General features: G+C 39.2%; 1 protein-coding gene across 2 annotated transcripts in view; it reads left to right on the top strand.

Moving 5' to 3' along the window:
- fat1a (FAT atypical cadherin 1a) overlaps nucleotides 1-20,629 on the top strand; it is a 76,711-nt gene that overhangs the window by 7,234 nt on the left and 48,848 nt on the right. For both annotated transcript variants that reach the window (XM_083927546.1, XM_083927545.1), the window contains exons 3-4: nucleotides 9,060-9,374; nucleotides 20,220-20,281. In XM_083927546.1, the coding sequence (XP_083783672.1) occupies nucleotides 9,060-9,374; nucleotides 20,220-20,281 (377 nt within the window). The remainder of the gene's footprint in view (nucleotides 1-9,059; nucleotides 9,375-20,219; nucleotides 20,282-20,629) is intronic.

Below are 20,629 nucleotides of genomic sequence, written 5' to 3'. Positions count from 1 at the left end.
AATTGCAAGCTTTTTCTCCTGATATGGAGTCTGTCAAATGGCTCAGGGGGTCCATGGCAACTGTTTGCCCAGACATTCTCAGAGTTATTAAAAGCTGTGTGGTCACTGGCTCGGTGCCATCTTAATTTAAACTAACTCTTATCAAGACTCTGGGCCCCTTCCCATGCTTCAGACCGTATTTACCATTCATCGCTTAAATCACAAAAATGTGCTAATAGTCAAGTGATTTCTTTCCCCCTGACAGAGATCCAAAAGCCTCAGAGCAACAAAACTTAACTTTGATATACTGAAAGCTTTCCAAGTGCTTATGTTTAACATACTGACCAACTTGGAGATTCAGCAGAAACAAAACAAGATGGACAGTCCATAAGACTCATCCACTTCAGCCCTGGTTTATTCAACCTTTTTTTTTTTTTTGAGAAATATATCTGCATCTCGTAGTTTGCTACACCTTTGACTTCCTTCACCACCCACCAGCGTACTATGTTTCTCCACCATTTTGAGCTTTGGAGAAAGTATAGCCTATACTTTACTTGTGTGGGGTTGTATGCTATGATGGGCTGGCTACAGTTTTACATGTTTGGGCCCTAACCGTCAACTGATCTTGATTTTCGAGGGCTTATGACAATTTTGAAAGAGTGTGGCTAATGGCTGAAAAGGTTTTACAGGTAGTGCTCTAAAACCCTGGAAAAGTATTTTCAAAGATGCAAAAAAAAAGAGTTAACCAAAAGAGCCCTGCCTTTTGTATGTGGGTCAGTAGTGATGATTGTATCTCCTTCCGGGCCTAACTAATAAAACAAGTCTTATCATGATTAACCTAAGCAAGCCTCCACTTTTCTAAGTACCTGACACACAATCACCCTGACACATCTTAAGACATTTGCCTATGAGTAACTGTCTTATTCCGGGATGACTAATGGAGATTTTGCAAATCAAGACGCTGAGCCCCAATTGATCAAAAGCTCAGGCAGACATCTGCAGGAATATGGGGAAGGCAAAGAGGCAACTTCACAAGAAGCCTTTTGTAGCCTGTGATGTCCATGGGTTTGCTTTTGGACATGGGGGCCACACTACTCAACAATGTGCAGTTAAGAATTTCTGTAGAAAGGGTGAACTGAGTGGTTAGGGGCCTACCACATGGGTGCAAATGCCCTGAGCAGTGAGTTTTTGTGTAGTTGGAGGGAAGGGAAGAAATTAAATGAAAACCAAGGAAGATTATTTCATACCTACATTTATTTCCTGTATATTATCTTTCTGTGGATATTGAATTTTGTTACCTTCATGGACATTAGTTATTGTTAAGATGGAACTGTCTTAGGCTTTACATTCAATGCCATATCCCCGTGTCCTTGAGTGAATTTAAGGCCACAGCATCAGGCATCAATTTGTGTGTCTCCACTTAAAAGTAAAGAGTAAGACAAGGTCATATTCCTGTGGTGTTGGCAGGGAACTAGACACAACTTACTTGCTAAAATACATTTGAGGCAAGTTGTGTCTCAGTTTGACGTGAAATTATCCAGTGCACAAGGTGACCAGAGCAGAGTGTTCAGTCTAGATGAGACACAGATGCTGATTCCATAATGTATGCATTGCCCTTTCTTGTTGGTTAATATATGCATTGCCCTTTCACTTGAAGTTGTTTTTCAGCCCGTGCTGTAAATGCGTTCATTGTGAAAGCGAATGAAACCGTTTGATGCATAATCACAAAATCCTGTTGGTGTGTTTTCCATATCCCAAAAAAAGATAAATCCTGTCCTTAATTTAACGATAAACAGATTCTTGACATAATAAAAGACGTATGCTTGCATTGATTTATAGTCAGTTGTTTGGCATCAAGTATATTTTTTTAAATAGTGAGAACGTTTGCCCTATGTCCCTAATTTCCTATTCAGTGCCTATATGTTTGAGATAAAAGTGGGACTGCAAAGTGGCACATGATTCCAAATAGTCCTTGCTTGAGTGCTGTTACTGTGGAGACAGGACCAGGAATGTGCAGCGGGACAAAGTTGATTGTAGGTTGCTAAATTAAAAACACACTTTCCCTAGTTAAAAGCATGTTGTTCTCTCAGTCCATTAAATCTTTTTAACGCAACTTAAGGTTGCCTTGTGCAGAGGATGTGCTTCATTGTGTGTTAATTCGTGTCATGCTTACACTCTCATGAATTAGATCTTTACTCTCTGTTCCTGTAGATGAACTGTGAATAGTACTGAAGTCTTAAGGCAAAAACTGTTAAAGCAGTGTTTTTCACACTAGTCCCCAAGGAAAAATCAGAATTCCATAATGATGTTACATACATTTGCTTATTTAATTTGGTAAAACACTGCTCAAAAACAACTGTTTCATTTAACAGTTTTTAAGTTTTTTGTTATTTAATAGGCTACTTCAAACAACTGGTGCTAAACAAACTGCCAGTGTAGGAATTATGTCCCACAAACAGCAGTGATATTTTGAAAGCATTACATCAAAACATCCTCTCCACAGACACATCTGCACCAGGGACTCTCAATCTAAATTATGACAGAGATATAAGAGATACTGACATGCTTTTATCCTTTTATTCAAATTTCAGCTACTATTTCAAGCATTAAGAGCCAATTTCATGCTGTCTGGTACTTGATCAGTGACAGCCCTGACCACAAATCACCACTCAGGTGCAGTGAAGTGGGTGTACTAAAATACATTTGCCTGTCTGTCAACCAATAATTTCTATGGCCATATTGACTGAAACTAAAATTGTATATGCTACGCATCTTAACCAGTAGGCCGCAACACAGTGCACCTCTGAGAAAAGTGTCATTAGGCCTATATTTATTTTTGGATTACAGCTCGTGCACACAACAACAACGATAAGAGGCGGCCGCTCATTCAAAATATCAATGGCCGCTCCTAAAGTGGTTAGCTAAGATGCTGCAATAGCATCAGTTTAACAGAACTGATAAGAGAAAGGCACTGAAGGCTTTTTTTTTTAATGCAAAATATGTTTTCTCTCTTCTGCTTATTGCCTTTTGATGGTTCGCCCAATCACCTGCCCTTCCCCAATCTTTTTCCACTGAGTCCTTCTCAGATGGTTCTGTGTAACTCTGCAATGTGTTTGTTAGTAACCTTCAGAGGTGCTGGAAGATAGATTGTGTTACCTCGCATAGCTTAGCTGTTTCACTTCTGTGCTCAAGCTTTTGGTTGTTTTTGTTTTTTTTGTTAATTTTTTTGTTGCAAGGTATTGATCCATGGTCATGAACTATAATGATTGGCTTGGCTTTATAAATGGGAAGCCAGCAGGAGATCATTTCCTGGTCAGTGCTGTTGTACCTGAGATAGCACGAATCGCCACTCATATGAAGGGGAAATTGTTTGCTGTCAGCTTAAAGTCTACATCCCTTCTTAGGTCAGCTGGGGTTACCCCGTACAATGGGAATTTAGAGAGAGCTATAGTGTGTAGAAATGAATGAAGGTGAACCCTGTGTTTCCTTCATTGTCACCAAAGGCACAGGCAGGCTAGAAGGTACCCAAACAGCTCCTAAATAATACTGTGATATTGAATCAAGGAGTATTGCTATGAGGCCTGTTCAAAGCCCTTTGAAAAAACGCTGTTCCCAGTAACAATGAGAGCTTTGTATCGTCAGCTAAGTCCCAAAAAGCTATCTCAACTGGAATTAAAAGGCAACAAAAAGAAACATTCAGACATGCATCACATGTAACAAGTGTATCAAAATAATTTTTCAGTTTCTTTCCCACAAATAAATTATTATATATTTTTTAGACGCCCTTTTATATTATGGCTCAAGAAATTCTAAACTTTTATCAGTTCTGGCTGTAAATAAAAATAAACATAAAAAACTATAGGATTACACAAACAGAGTACCAGTGTTCTCCATTGTTAGGCTAGTAAAGTGATGGAGCTTGTCTTTAGTACTATGGTCCTTTTAGCCAGCTGTTGACAGCCATTTCTCTGCCAGTACTGACAGTATACAGCGTGCACAGTGATGCATGAAGTGGAAATGGCTCACTGGCTCAATAGACCGGAATATTGTAGGAGATAAGATAGACATGTTTTTTTGTGTGATACTGCATCACCATTATGATTATCTCTTGAGACATATCCTAATGTACTATGACCCCTGTGTGCCCTTCAAACAAAACAGAGCAAATGACATGAGTCAAAGAACATGACACGTGTAAGCCTGTTCATAGCAATACAGTTTAACAGGACATATTTGGAAAATTCAGTTTAACATACAACGCTGACCACGATCACTTATGTTATTTTAAATCTAATTCCAATGTAAACTATTAGGAAAAAGAAAAATATTGCTAAATAAATCAGCTCAGTGCAAGTTCAAACTAAACAATACTAAATTAAAATGGGTGGCACTACACAATTTACTTCGATCAAGGAGATAAATTATTACTACATTTTGACACCCACTAACCGCCAGGCATAACTGTTGCATTGCTAACTGAATCAAGTGACAAAGCTAACATTAGCTTGCGGATATGGAATTTGTTTGACACATCAAAATGCTGCTAAACAATGATGTAAACTGGGAAGATTTTATTGCAATTAAAAAAAAAAATTTCACATAAATAACACAAGATACCTCAAGATGTTATGCTAACAACATTTTGCTAAATAACATTAGCTAGGTTAGCATAATTAAATATTCCCCACTTACACTTAACTGTAGGAATACTGCAGAAATAATTATTTCTTCATTTTCAGTTTGAAACAAGCTAGCAGTTACTAAGAACTTTGGAAAACCACAAACTCACCAAAAGATTTCAAATTAGCTCATGCAACCCAGTCCTCACATTTTTTTTTGATTTAAAGTGACGTAAGGTTTTAAGTAGGATTCTCTACTGATATTGTGATGTTTGACTAGATATAGTTTTCAATTTTGTATATTGTAATGTGAAGTGTCTTTTGGATTTAAAGGCAGCAATAAAGCATAGTGATGTATTCTTCTGAACTTCTTAATCATAGCCCTATACTGATGATTGTTTATGAAAAAAAATGGTATTTGATTTTCTACATAGCACCCAGTTCTCATTTGTGTCATTTTTATCTTTGGCATATATTTTCCCCTCATCATATTGCACTAAAATGATGAAATCATTGCTTCAAGCAATGCTTTGAATATACAACAACCAAACATATTTTCTCTTTGGACCATACTTTAGATGTTTGAATTTCTTTCAAAGGTTTCAGGCATTAATACCAACAGGCTTAGTGTCTTTGAAGCACAGATCTTGGCTACAGATGTCTGGGAATTTTTGGATGATGTGATATTAAGTTGCTGGGTAACAGAAAGCTTACTTTAGGACTCTTTCTATTACACCAGGCCCTACAACGTGGTAGCGGAATTTGAAGCATTTTGCTGGGGCTGTGGAAAGAGAAGGGGGGAGAAAGCACTGAGAAAGTTTATGTAAGCATGTGAGTGAGAGGCCTGAGAAGGCTGAGGAATGTGGGGTAGGGGTGAGCAGAAATTACCGGAGGTAGTTCAAAGCAAGTCCCAATTTTTCTACTGCAGAAAGCCCTGGAGTATGTTGAACCAGCAACACATAATCACAACATTATGGATGAATGGTCAAATGAAAGTTTCCAATCAGGACAGAAATTAGAAAATCAGCATGACAATCAAGAAATTGTATTGAGAGCATATACTATATTTAGTACACTACTTTATTTCACTAAACAACTTGTGACACGCAGGAGTTTCAAGCAGCTTTTCAAAAGCAATTTTCACACTGGCTTCACTGTGACTGGAAGTTGTTATAGAATAAACTCATTCCTTACATGACATTGATTTCAGTACACTCACACGTAAAATACCTGCTGGTCTTGATTATTTGAAATGCATTGGCCGTCTGGAGGCTCCAGCACACTGCCACTGTGCTCAAGTAACTTTGAAGAACAAAGCCAGAGGGGAAACAAAAAAAGAGCAATGGAAAAAAAAGCGGAAAGCAAATCTGGCAGAGGCTGGTGCACGGTCTGTTTTTTTTTTTCTTGTGGCCTTAGGGCAGGTTTTGCTTCTGCTTTAGTGAGTAGGCTAGGTATATGGGATGGGTGTGGCAACTGAATTCTTAAGATTCGTCTTTCATGTGCTTTGTTTGTAACTCGTGAGTCAAAGGCTGTGGCAGATAGCTTTTCATACTCTGTGTCGTTTTGCACATTTAAAGTAAAGTTGTTCAGCTTTTGAGTCTCTACAGAGATACATTTGAACAAATAAATATTTAGTGTGCAAGTTGGCGTTTACATTTAGTTTGAAAAGCCAACAGTGTTGACAGTATTATTCCGCTTGCAGTTGGATTCATGTGTCAAGTTTTTTAACTGCAACATATAAAGTTATCTCCCGTATGCTGATAGAAACACAGCGAACAACTGTGATCAAAAGGCATGACCCTGGAAAAAGAGAAATTGCTCTGCCATGCTGGTGTCTGCCAGTCAAACACATAAGCATTCAAGCATCTCCTTGGCACAGACATGAAAGATCTCTTATACTTTACGCTTGTCTCTTCTTTTGGCTTGTGCTTTGTCTTATTAACATGTGTGCATGTCCACACCTGACCAGCTCCGCTCTTCTGTACCTCCCCTCCTCACACCAACCCACTTAACCATTTTCACCTCCATTCTCATCTTAATCCTTCTCTATTTAATCCCCCCCTCTTCACTAATTCCCTGTCTACGGGTGTCAGAAACAGTCATCCTCCCATACTGTTGTGTTTCTGCTCAGGATGCCTCACATACGGATCTGTATTTCTAATTTATGCCTAACATTTGCAATTTCCAGCACCAGTAGGGGTCCACTCCAAGTTTTCAGCTTCAATAAGGTCATAAATTAGTCAAGAATGTGTTCTTTTTATCTTAAATTATTGTGATCAAATGATCATGCTGTTTATTGTTTATCGTGAATCTTAATCTTTTACACAGATAAATTACTTTCTCTGTGTGTATTGTCCGTTGTATGCATTAGTTTATCATATTATTATACCGAGTCATCTAATTAGCATTCTTGATACCGGTCAATGATGTTTCACCACAAGGCTCTCTTGGCTTAGAAACACTGGGAAGCTACCTATCTTCCCTTGCTTGAGTACCCAGGTCTCCAGACTAACTTTTTTCACTAGGAGCACCGTGTGCCCCTCCCCCGCGCCCCCAAAAAAGAAAAAAATACAATGTGCTGTTTCAAATTCGGTGTCACATTTTTATTGTGTTCTTTTGAAGACATATAAAAAATAGAAGGTAAAACAAACTATACATTCAAAATAAGGGGTATGACGCGACGATAGAGGATATTGTTGAGAGTATAATGATGACTAAGGACAAGAGAGGATCTCACGCTGAAAATGCAGTGACACTAAAGTAAAGCAGGGTTGAAACAGTAAATGAACTGTCCTGCTGTTAAAATTGAGACTTTTTGTGAGAAGTCGTTGAAAGTGTTATCTCGTTTCTGAGAAATCTGTCTTCACCCAAGGCAAAAGGTTTGAATGCTCTCAGTTACATACCTTCACCGCAGTTCATCAGGTTACAGTGAACAAAAGCAGCAGCAGCAGCAGCAGTAAAGAGATCTATGTAAACTATTTGAACCCTTGAAATGTCCTTATGTGTATGGTTTTGTGGAGGCTCCCTTATCTGGGCCACCAGTAAGTGTGTCATAGATTCAGTCTAGAAAATGGACAACACCCATATCCGGTAATGATACAGGTGTACCTACACCATGAGTCACTTTTATTACTTTTGGATTATAATAAAATCAAATATAGCTATACATTTCCATTGCACTTACAGTATCAAGGTTATAGAGGTAGAACACCTCTATAACCTTGATAAGGTATACCACTATCTTCAACACAAATGTGGAAATGGTTGTTGTTATAAATGTTGTCAGGGTTTCTATTATATGGAAGATATTTGTGTTTATGTTGCCCTTCAACGCCTTACATTACACTTGTTAAAATAATTGGACCATTTGCAAGTTGTCCAAATACTTGTTTTTCTTTTTTATCGACTATTTAAAAAAGGAAAGCTATCAAAATGTCATCTATTTATCATCAATCTGTTATTTTACAATGATGGCAGTGAATACCAATCATGGTTACTGCTATATTATAGCATCCACATGCCTCATAGTTAATAGATTTCCTGACTTTTTGTTTTTGTTTGACATGCACATTGCTTTGTATCATGCTCACATTCACAGGCAAACAAACACATGCATGTGCACACAACCTCTCCCCAAAACTGAAACACTCCTACGCTCATTTAAGCACACCTGCGTACTAACACACTCACATTAATACACACTTATCCCTTTCCTACAATTTAAAATGTACCTACTGAGCGCCTGGTGAGTGCTCGTAAGTGGGCTTGGGGTGAGGATGAAAAGCACTAAAGCAAATTCTCTTCTGTGAACTTTGCTGTTAGACTTACCTGAGAAAGATCCGAAAGAACTTTCAAACTGCTTGTCAGTTTCCACAATTCAAACACCTGAACTGGTGTTGTCGGATGTTCCATTTGCAAGCATGCATATTTGCATCCAACAGAACTGCATTGGTTTTACTGTAAACTGATCACAAGGCATGTTCACAACATTAAAATGTACCCTGTTGATAGAAAACTTACGCTTTTCGCCTGTTGCCCTAGTGCATTGGGACATATTTACACAAAACCTATCCATCTTCCACTCCTCCATTTAACCATTTTCAACTTATACAGTTCACAGTCCTCTGCAAGCTCTTTTGTTTGCTCAGCTGAAGGTAACAGACCCAACATAGCAGTAAAAAACCTTCCTTGCCAGTCAGTGTAAACAGGAGAGCACTGACTGGCTGTTGTTAATATACCACCTTGACATGTTTCAGTCAAGGTGCCTTTAACCAACCCCTATATGTCTGTTCAGCTGCAGCTGGTGTTCAAGCTTCTGTTCTCTTCATTGCTAGAAATCGATCTCAGAGATCACTGATAGTGCTGGCAGTGAAGTGAAATTCATGGCAAGTGTTGCACATAAAAGTGTTCCCTGGAATGATGCAGGCTAAAGAGTTTGTTTGTGTCTTTCTCATCTCTTAGGTATTATCCGAACACAAGAACTGCTGGATCATGAGACAACACCTCACTACTGGCTCACCATTTATGCGATGGACCATGGCGTGGTGCCGCTCTCTGCCTTTGTGGAGGTCTACATCGAAGTGCAGGACGTCAATGACAATGCACCGCAAACCTCAGAGCCTGTCTATTACCCTTCCGTCATGGAGAACTCCCCTAAAGATGTGTCGATCATCCAGATAAATGCAGTTGATCCAGATGCCAAGGCCAGTGATAAACTCACCTACAGGATCACCAGCGGCAATCCCCAGGGTTTCTTTGCCGTTAACGCCAAGACAGGTAAGATTGCTGTTACTATGATGGAAATTTATGCCCCCATAAATTGCTTGCCAAGAACAGGAAGTCCCTGCTCTGACTCACAAGGTTATGTTGTGTTCCAGGGAAATATTGAATATTGAATATGGCTGCTAGCTTGAGAAAGAAAGACATATGCTGATAGGGTGAAGCCTAGCCCTGTTTCCAGTCTACAGTTTATCTCACCAATGTAAATGATTAAATATTAAAGACAATAGCTTGTTGTGCAGTCTCACATCGCTAAGGTCACCTCTTATTTTTTCCATGTAAGCATGGACCAATTGGGATATCCTGACTGAAAGATACATATACAGAAAATTAACATGAAATGTCACGTGTCATCTTAAGCCATGAAGTCATGAACGTGGCAAACTTATATAAAGAAGTGTACTACATATTAAATGATCATGTGAGATTTGGAGCCAGATTTTGAGATATACTGTAGTGCTTGGCTGACAAGCTGGAGAGCTGCTGTGGGGTTCCAGTTCCCTTTCCTCTGAAAAGGAAGTGCAGTGTGAACACAATATTTTAACCCAGGACATGAGTGATTTGAGCCTACAGGGGTTTTTCCACTCTAACAATCTAAAGTGTGTTCTCACATGGTACCCTGCAAATGGTGTGATGGTTAATATTTCATGGCGTCCTTTTAAAGTTGCAGGAGCCGGCTATGTTTAGTTGAATAGCAGAGAAAATACTTGTAAAAGGTGCAAAGTGAAGCTCCATGTGCATTCAGAGCCTCTCTCTAAATTTACAGGTTTATTCTTGTTATGCTGGACTCTCTGGATTTTTAAAATTTGTTCTAGACCTGCAAAAAACCCACTCAGGGGCTTTTAGTTTATATTGTCATTCTAAGAATAAAAAAATCCAGTCATCAGTTAGTGTTGATTTAAATTACTTTAATTTTGTGTAACTCAGATCAGTGTAGCAAATGAGATGATTAAACTCTGTATGTCTCTGAAAGTGCCAATTTATGAACTAGTTATTCTTCTTCTCTAGCTCACACAGCTTTAAATGCTTGTTTAGCTGGAATGAGGATCGGGTAGTGAAGCAGTTGCATTGGTTCCTCCACTGATGTGTGTGGTCCTGTTTCCCAAGGTTGTCGCATCAACAAACTGGAGTTATTTTTGTTGGAAGTGGCAACGTGAATGTTCTAACCAAATAAGGATTCATCATGTAGCATGCTTCCCAAACGAGCCTCACAGTACTGTTGGGCACACCCCAATGAAAAGGAAAAGAAAGAAAAAAATCAATGATAAAGAAAAGGGGAAACCATAGGTATGCAGACACATACGGTTGGTGTTTTTCGTCTGCATGCATGACAAGATCAGCTTACATATGCTGATAAGAACTCTGGGAGGCTGAAAAGGAAAGCTGGGAAATCGAATATTTATCTTCTGTCAAAGCAGTCATACATAACGCAGTTTTAACAACGTAGGCCGACCTTGAGCTGTGAAGAAAATATCTTGGCTATCTTTTGTGTTCCTGATATATTCTTTTTTTTTTGCCCTTCAATGGGCGAGTAACCTGTGACAATATGGGAACATAACAGTGAAGGAATATTTACACTGAAGCAGCTGAACTTGAACTGAATGGAATGGACTGAAGACAGAAAATTAAGCGTAAAATATTCTTTGATTCTTTTGTGTACGTAGTTTTCTTCAAGTTAATGTACTTTATTCATCATGTGCACAGTTGGAAATGCAAATCTTTAGTCTCAGGCTCCCTCCAACAAAACTAATTAAATAGGTCTAAAATATGTAAAAAGAAAAATAACAAGGACAGTAAAGAAAAAGAGCAAAGTTTAGGAAGAGCTTGAGACAAGGAAGCCATCCTTGGTGCTGCATTGCTTCTAGAGTTTGTTAAATGCCAGCAGTAAACTTACAGTACATCACTTATTTAACAGATGAAAGTCTTCTTAGCCCACATATCTGAAGGAATTATTTTCCACTCGTAGGATTACAGAGTTTTTATGTATTATGGTTAAGTCCACTGTGGGTAGAACTGGCTGTATCTTAGCGTGGTTCTTTAAAAAAAAAGTGCCAGAAGAGCTCTCTGAAAAAAAAACAACCTGGTTTTATGGAGGACACTGGAGCATAAGGATAAGAACCATTCATGCATATGAAAGTATGTTAAAACTTTAATCAGTGGGACACCATACAACCTTTGAAAGACAACTTCATTAAATGCCTGCTCTGTTGCTTTGATTTTCTTTTGTCTTTATTTTTGAAGACTGCAGCAGAGAGTGGAGTTAGACCGGTGGTTGGGGAGAGAAAGCAGGGAGCCAAGTGCTGCCTACTAGAGAAGACAGTGATTTATGCAGAGTGCCAGTTAAAATGACAGCAGCGTGTTTAACAAGACAACGTTTTTAGTTCAGAAATGGAATGAACGTGTTGAGGAATGATTATAATTATATTTTGTTTAATATATCTGCAGTATTAAATTAGATGGAAATAGGCCTGATATCTCTCCCCATTATCAACTCAGTATGGCATTCTCACCGCATATTACAGGTTTTTGAAAATGTTTAAATTTACAACATGTAAGTCTCTGTAATTACATGTTCTAAAATTGCATTGGAAACATAGGCCTTTGGCATAGCTACAAAGGGGTGGGAAAAAGGAAGAGACGCTAAGGCCTATGTTTTGTGTGTGGGTTTTGGAACGTGCATGTGTTCCAAGCTAACCAGCTAGCCTTCCATCATGGGCTACAGACGTGTGCAGCGTTCCAAAAAGGCTGTCAAGTTTCAAACACATATAAAGGCTTAGATTGACGCCTTGGGTGGTGTTGGTCGCCCCTTTTCCGCATAGGCCCACATTGGCTCAGTAAAGTGCAAGATGAAAGGCTAAGTCCTACTTTATTTCAGCCAAGTAAACAAGTCCCGCTGTTTTAGGCTGTTGTCTGACTTTCGTTTGTCATTTAAGTGCAAGGGCAGCTCTTCTCTCTAGCAGACATTATTGCAAACCCAATGTCTGAGATCTTAGGATTTATAGCTGTGCTTTGAGGGGATTGCAACAGGGGGAGGGAAAACGAAGCAGAGCTGTGTGGGGTGAAAATAGTGGCAGTCAGCTGGATATGAATTGTGTGTTCTTAATCAGTATGAGATCAGTGAATTGGAATAATGCTGTTTGGGTAAGAAATTTCAAAGGATAAACCAGTGTTTGGGTGTCTGATGGCACATTTTCTCATCCCACCCATAGACAAAAGCACAGTATTTCTAGGTTCCTAAGCTCTGATATGGCGACAGAGGAAAATTGTATTCCCTGGATAAAGAAGCATAGGCAAGTTTTATACAGATCACAACAGGATATGGGCTGTGTGATAGGACAGATAGGTAATCATGTATGTTCTGTGTAAAATGTCTAAATGTAATAAAATGTTGTTTGTTACTGAGTGCAAATTAGAATGAGAATGGTTTGTTCACACATACAGTACTTGAGACAGCCAGCCCACTAGCTGTCTAGTCTTATTCTCTATATAAAGGAGTTGTAACTGCTAGCTCTGTTCTAGTTCATGGGAGGTTGTTGACATGAGTTGCTCACCTTTTCTGTGGGAGTGTGAGCACTGTTCAACACCTGGTGAATCACTCTCTTTCCTATCTGAAATGCTGCTACTTTGCTAGGACTTACTGGACTTTGAGCAGAGCTCTTATTCCAGAACACACGTGTGTAAGGAAAGGGCAACCAAGCAGGACAAAGTAGCTAGAACACACACACACACACACACACACACACAGGAAGTTATTCATATCTAAGCTAAAGGTAATGTGCTGGAACAAAGATCCCCACGATAGCGATGCTATCTTGCTGAATGCTCATAACTGATTTCTGTTGTGCCTATTCTTCCTTTCTATGTGCAGTATTAGTACATTCTAAAGTACATTCTCTAATTATCCCAGGGTTGTTCCATGACTGTTAGACCATATTACCATTAGTCTGTGGCGACCTGCCATATGAGATTTATGGTCAGAGCACCTAAAGCCTGTTGAAAACTCCACCCTATAATGATGGCACCTATCTGTATTCGTCACAAGAAAATGGTGTAGTTAAAGCGGACAAGAGCACGTTTTTAATAAGATCTGACTGTCTATACCTGATTGTGTTTGCCCTTTAATGGCAGCTTTCATTCCAGTGGTTAAACCCAAACCACACAGGTGAATTCTTAAAGTCGTATTGAACAACTTTTGCCCATCCTTTTTCTTTGCTTGCAGCCAGCAACTCACTGAGCAACTCATTGTCATCAATTGAAAAGGAGTGCTGTGGGTAATGCTTTGGCAGGCTTTGATGCCTTCAACAGCTTTTTTATGCATTTGTCATTTGTGGGGTTGAATGAAAAGGTAAGGGAAAACTGCCACTGGGACTACAGCTGCATAACATCCACCTTTTGTGGGACACATATCAACTTTCAGTAACGTCTTCAGTGTTTGACGGAGAAAACACACGCATGCACGCACGGACACACGCACGCACGCACACACACACACACACACATACACACACTGGTGTTATCAGTGGTTTACCAAAGCTCCAGTCACTAACAGGGGAAGTGAGATAGGAAATGGATACTTCCAACAACTTCCTGATGTTTCCGGTGATTTGTGGGCCAAACAATTGTTAGAGCTCTCAAGAGAGGTTGTGAGAAGCATATGCGGCTATGAAAAATGTCTGATTGTCCTCTTAAAACTTCCAAGAGTGGTCATGGTGGCTTAGTTGGCGGGATTCAGTTTAACCACATTACCTCTTTTAACACATCCAATAATGCAGCATGATATATCTTTGTTTTTAAAATGTAATTCATTATTCCTTTTTAATGCAAAAGGGATAAGTAAACATTTACATTCCTCTCAACTTTATATAAAAGCACCACAGGAACTGTGATGTATTCAGTGCAAAGGGAAGCCACACCATTATGTGCAGGGTGACCTACCTCATGTCCTAAAAGTAACTATGACAACCATTTGTGCCATCAACGTAGATCAAGTGACACCTTTTAATCAGACCTTTGATTGGTTGATTTACTAATATTTTGAAAGGCAGTTTTATTTGACAATGGCAAACCCGTGTGGGTTTACAGAGGCAGCAGTCAAGACGGTGTATTGACAGATCTGTCACAGCAGAGGTGCACTGCTAATACTGGCACTGTTACAAGGAGGTTGAGTGAGTAAAACATAAGCTGACAGATTAAACACTGTTCCTGATATTACAATATCACTACACAGTCAAATTATAACATGCAGTGTTTTAGTTTAAATGTTTTATCTCTTAAAATGTTTCTGCTCAAGAGTTAAGTGCTTTGAGACATCTATTAAATTGACCAGTTCGCTTCATCGAAATGCCTCACCTACTAATTAATCATCCACACAAGCACCTAAAATGTGGATGGTGAGAAAGTTGGTGAAATAGTTGGTTCTAGATGTTTGGCCACTTAGTGACTATTCTCAAGGCTAGTGGATGAACTGTTGGAGCTGGCAAGGTAACACGCTTACCAGCCGAGAACATACTAGCTTTAGTTAAGTCACAATAGCTCTTTATAAAGTTTAGGTTTATATTTTCTTTACAGTGCAGTTTATTCCCATCTAATTCAACAAAGAGAGTCTCTCACAAATGTATGGGTCGAAGGACTTCATCAACCAATGAAAATTGTGCATACGTGGTCTCTCTCCATGTGAGTTCTGCAGATCCTCGCTTAGTATTACATTTTCCACATCAATTATCTTCCCTTCCAGAACTCAGTAGTTCAAACTTTAACATTTTTATACTAACAGCGAGAATTTGACTGACAGGTGGTCAGTCTAATTGACCTTGCAGATTTATTCTTAAGGCATGGCCCCATCTATACTACTTATGTGGTTTAAGATTGACAGAAAGAAATTTGACAGATGTCTACTGGCCGATGTGAGATCCACAAAGTCTACGAGAGAGAGAGAGAGAGAGAAGGAAAAATCATTAAAAGAGATGATCTGCCTGCAACTTCAACATGCGTTTAGTTCGCCCATGCATGACTAGTCTTTAATACCACTCAGATTTCCTGTGTACATAGCAGAACTGACATAGGTCAAAACTACAAGTACGCTCTATGGTACCTCAGCTGCTTCCAAGCATACCATCCATTTACACAACTCCCCATAACATTCACTTTCACCAGCACTTGGGAGCCTGAATCTCCCATATTACAAATAAGCTTTGCAGCTGTGAGATGCTGAGATATCTCAATCCTAATGCAAACAATGCTCCCCCTCTAAATGCCTCTTATCATATTCACAAAGACCACATGTACATGTATGTATTAATATGTTTGTTTTAGCTTATATGGACTTTCTTTGTCGCCTCTGTAAAATTCTCTGTGTTCCTGGATGACAGAACAGGACATATATTGGACTATGCTGCTTTGCATGCCAAGCATTGCTTTCCTTCATAATAAAAAAAGAACCATCAGTAGGTCTTGTTCAGAAGTATTTTTGGGACTCTTATATAATGAAAGCGACAAACAGGTTTTACTTTATTGTATCAATCCCTTCTTAAACTCCCACAGTCTTTTGGATGTTGGTCACCTACAGTTTTCATTTGAGAGAATAGATGGCACCACGAATAGTAAAAAACAGCACTTTCCACTGTGTTGTTTTAGGCTTCAGTGGCAGACTCATAATGAAGCTGCGAATATTGATATAGCTGTCTGTGGTCGAACGTTTGGTTTTCTGGATAAGAGATGTTGCAGTCTGTGCACATTATTTTTCTCCTGAGAGAGAAATCGCAAGCATTTAAATAATGCTTTTTCACAGCATGGTGTCAGCTCATCCACAATAATACTAAATATCTCATAGACTTTGAAATTGCACAACAAATCCAGCCGCTGCAGACACCCAGCACATTCCCAATTGTCTGGAGTTACGGCTAAATGTGTGTCACATAAATATGTGTGTCACTCTAAAGACTGCTAATCACTGCAGCAATGCCTGGGTATGAACTGACCCAACAATGTCCTGTACTCCTTAAGTCCCTCCGGGCCTCCATTTTGGAGCAGTGGTTGTTGCACTCAAGGACATGGTTTAGAGTGCCACCGCTGCTTTGCTGTTGTTTTTCTCCCCCTCTCAAAACAGCATGGCTATAATTACTGTCGGCCCAGCTCAGCCCACGCCTGAGGATGGCTTTTGGTGTGTGTGTATATGTGTGTGTATGTTGTGACAAAGGCTGTGGTTTAGAAGTGCAGACTTCTCTGGTGAGCTCTGGCTTACCAAGCAATCATTTTACAGTTCCTTAACTTTTGGGTTGAAATAGAGAGGTATGTAACTTTATTGGCCAGAACACTAGTGCCAGAATAGCCCTACATAAAAGGACCATTCCTGGTGAACATGTTGCTTTTTACTAGCCGCAATAGCACTGATGGTATTGGTTTCACCTTGTGAGTCTGTGTGTGTGGCATCATGGCAAATGTGGTCCTTGAGACCACAGAGGTGGTTTTGAGTATTTTGACAGGTGCTTATACTGTATGTGTGTCTGTCTGTCTGTGGCCAGATTTTCTCACCACAATAGCATCACAACCATGCAAGATGCAGTCATGGAACTTTACAGGTTTGTAGTTGAGATATGAGAAAGGGTGTGGTCCAAGCAAATGTGCCAGAAGTAGGAGGGTAGAAAGTAGAAAAGTGGCCATTGCCCTACCAATGCCCCTGGCTCGATTAGGAGTTTAAATAAATTTGGATTTTTATTAAGTTTAGATTTTTTGAAAACAAGTTGTTTCCCAAAGGGAGTTCGTTGCTCAGATATTAGAGTGGGCGGCAAGTCCTGTGGTCGGAGATCTGGCAGTGAGCTGGCAGCTTGTCAGACAAAAATGAAACAGAAGCAAGCTAAAGCAGTTTAAGCCACAACACAACATGCATCAAAATAGCTTTACTCATCCACAGAGGACACAACATTTTTTTTTGCATTCCAAACGTTTGATTCTACTCCCAGACATCTCTACATCTTTAAATGGATGATGGTTTCATGCTCCATCAAAATTCTAAAATACTTTAACTTTAAAAATGCGACAGCCGTTAAATTGGCTTGTGGCTCAAACGATTGCCTAGAGGCCATGCCCCGACACCGCTGACCATTGTGAAGTGATTTAACCGATCAGTTTATCGACATCAAATAATCAACAACTATTTTGACAATTATGAAGTCACAATACCAGAGAAAAATGTAAGCAATATCTATTTCCAGTTCTTGTGAACTGAATAGAAATAGAAAATAATTGCAAGATTAATCAAGAATGAAAATAATCATTAATTGCAATACACCTGTGGAACACACTTAATACAGTTGAAAAGAGGAATCTGGGACAGACCAAAGGATTAAAGGCAGATGTGCACTACATGATGGATTGTCTGTTACATGGAAGATGTGTAGAAAGAATACCGAGTGTGGCAGCAAACGTCTCTGTCCTGCTGTGCGAAGGTCGGCACCCCACTGTTGCCGAAGACACTACTGTATCTGCAAGGAGTCCCACATTTATCAAACATGCTTGATGTTTATAACACCTTGCCAATAGTTTTACTCATCTGGACAAAGAAATATACGCATGCTCATTACGTGAGGTTTGCTTTTGCTGTTTTTACTTTGGCATGTTACTACGGTGAACTAAGGACAAAATTACTTTTCACTTCTTTCTTGCTTGCCCGTGCACTCTGTCCAAATTTCCTATCCCTTTTTTTTTATAGCTGGTGGTAGAATTGCAAATGTGTTTGTTAGGTGGAGATAAAGAGAGACATATTACACCTCAACCAAAATATATACAAAATATGTGCAACCTGTGTCATTAACTCAACATCCTGTTTGCGAAATGGGACTTCTCTGAAGTCTTTAGCAAGGCTAAAAACTAAAACCAAATTTCTATTCTCCAAAGTGAGTTTGGGATTAAGGCCAGTCGTTTTAAAATGTAATTGTTTCATTTCATTGACACTGTTATGTTGCTGTGCTGTGCTTCTGCACTGAGGTATACTGTTTATATTACAAGCACTGTATCTGATCTATTATGATACCAGCCAAGCCTTGATTAGGCAGCGGATTTACAGAGGAATTATGAATCAGAGACCTAGACTCGCTGTGGTTAATGCTGTCATCTGTATTGTGCTCTATAATGCATGTACAAAGAGAGAAGTTACCTAACACTGCATCCATCAGCTCCCGCCTTGCTAAAGCACATGAATAATTAGTCAGCGTGGTCTGTTTTGATGTGGAGCAGCAGAACTATTAGCTTTGATGGTAATAATGTACAGCTCACTAACTCATGTAAACTATGCTGATCCTCTGCAAACTTTTTTGCAGACATCATGCAACACTGCAAAGAGTAATTCCTGTAGGTCATATAAATGTACTAAACTTGATTTGTATTGTCAGTGTTGACACATCTATTTTCTCTCTATGAAGGGGATGTACTGTATGTAACAGTGTTGAGAACGAGGGGTAGAGACGGATTTATCTTTGTGTTAATTAAAATGTATCTTTCATATTTCCATCAATTCCATCAATATGTGGCCATATTAGGTAAGCAGAGCAAGAAAAACAAGTTGCACCTACAGGAAGTTTTCTCTTTTTCATCCAGCCAAATATCAGTAGACCTATATCTTTGCAGCTCACTGTGAAGATTAAATTAAGTCTAAGAAGGGGGAGCAAAAGCGCCCCGCTCATATCCCTCAATTGCAGTGCAAAGGGAGGGCTATTTCAGGACCTGTAAGTTGTGGCCTGGTATTCTCGTTGCAGGCATATGTGCCATTGATGGGTTTGGGTTTCGGAAATCCTTTGCTTTATGCTAATCAGATGCAGTGTGGCAAGCAGACAGCTCTGGTGCGGTTAAAATTGGCATGTCTACTCTACACTCAGTATCTCTGCAGAGTTGCAATTACATTCGTAGTGAGAACAGAATGCCGCTTATAACGTAGCCATGTAACTCACCCACTTCTCTTTTCTTCCTTTGTTTTTGAATTTGATTCGAAATAAAATTAGTCAGGAATCAAGACTCAATGTTGTTTTATTTTTTACTTTTTTTCAAAGCCTGGCTTAACAAAGTCCCCTCTGAGTGATTGATGTCACACAACATCAATCCTGTACTTAAAAATGAACGATAGAGCTTAAAAAGACCCTTGAAACCCTTCTGCTAACAGTAGGATCTTTTCTGAAGTTTCCTTTTCTGTTTCAAAGAGTGCTCAGGACTTGGGGCGATGTCTGACTGGCTCTATTTATTCAGCTTGCGGAAGAATTAAAAGCAGGGTGTCAGGGGCTTTGCTGCTGTTTGGACACTATTTGCAAAGCTTTGTGATATTTCACGTATGTAAGGCGGTTTGGTGGGCTGTCTGGCAACTGGTTTGACCAAAAACAAGGAGGACCTACAGCGGGAGCATTCCTCCAGATGCAAACTTTTAACTCACTGGTGACTGATGAGATAACCAGCAGGGTTCAGATTATGTCATGATCACCCAACAATGAGTGTGAGGATTGGAGGTTACATTGTTTTATTTTATTGCTTTTATTGTTTCACATAAAATAATTGAACAAGATTTTTGCTAAGTGGGACATGTCAGTGTTTGCTGATTGTTTCTAAAAACATCTTGGTTCAAATCATCTTTTTCATGATACATCGATAGCGATATCCTGGATCTGCAATAAGCTAGAATCTGCTGATACATCACCATTTATCTGTCTTTTCTTATTCATCTGTGATTTTATGATTGCTTTATCATATAAAAATATACTGTATGTAAAAAATAGAGCAACATGTATTGATTCCCATGGTTGTTATTGTATGCAGTAATTATATGTCTGCACGATTCATAATATTATTAATTGTCTCCAACAGGTCTGGTTACAACTACTTCAAGGAAACTGGACAGGGAGCAACAAGATGAGCACATTCTTGAGGTGAGCACTTTATTTTGTCAAATTTTGAACTCGAGAGAATAAGCTTGAGACTTGTCAGTGTCACGTTATCTTATTAGTGTGAAAATGAATTAGTAACATGATAATCAGAAACCTCAAAATAGAAAAAAATTCAGTCGGTTTTAAATACATTTCTTTATTTATATAATGAATTAATAATCAACTCTGGCTGAGTTCCACATATTTCCAACAAAACAAGTTGTTTTTTATATGCAAGAAAAGTCCTTTTGGAATAGTTTCACCTTGTACTGATTTCCGGATGGGGTAGGAAGGAGAAGTGGGAGGCGTGTGGGAGATGCCGCTGACTGTTCCTTTGTTCTTCCCCACTGT

This window comes from Echiichthys vipera, assembly GCF_963691815.1.
Source record: "Echiichthys vipera genome assembly, chromosome: 2".
In the NCBI taxonomy this organism is placed as follows: Eukaryota; Metazoa; Chordata; class Actinopteri; order Perciformes; family Trachinidae; genus Echiichthys; species Echiichthys vipera.
Note: the sequence above shows the minus strand (reverse complement) of the source record. Positions and strands in the feature narration are given on the sequence as shown.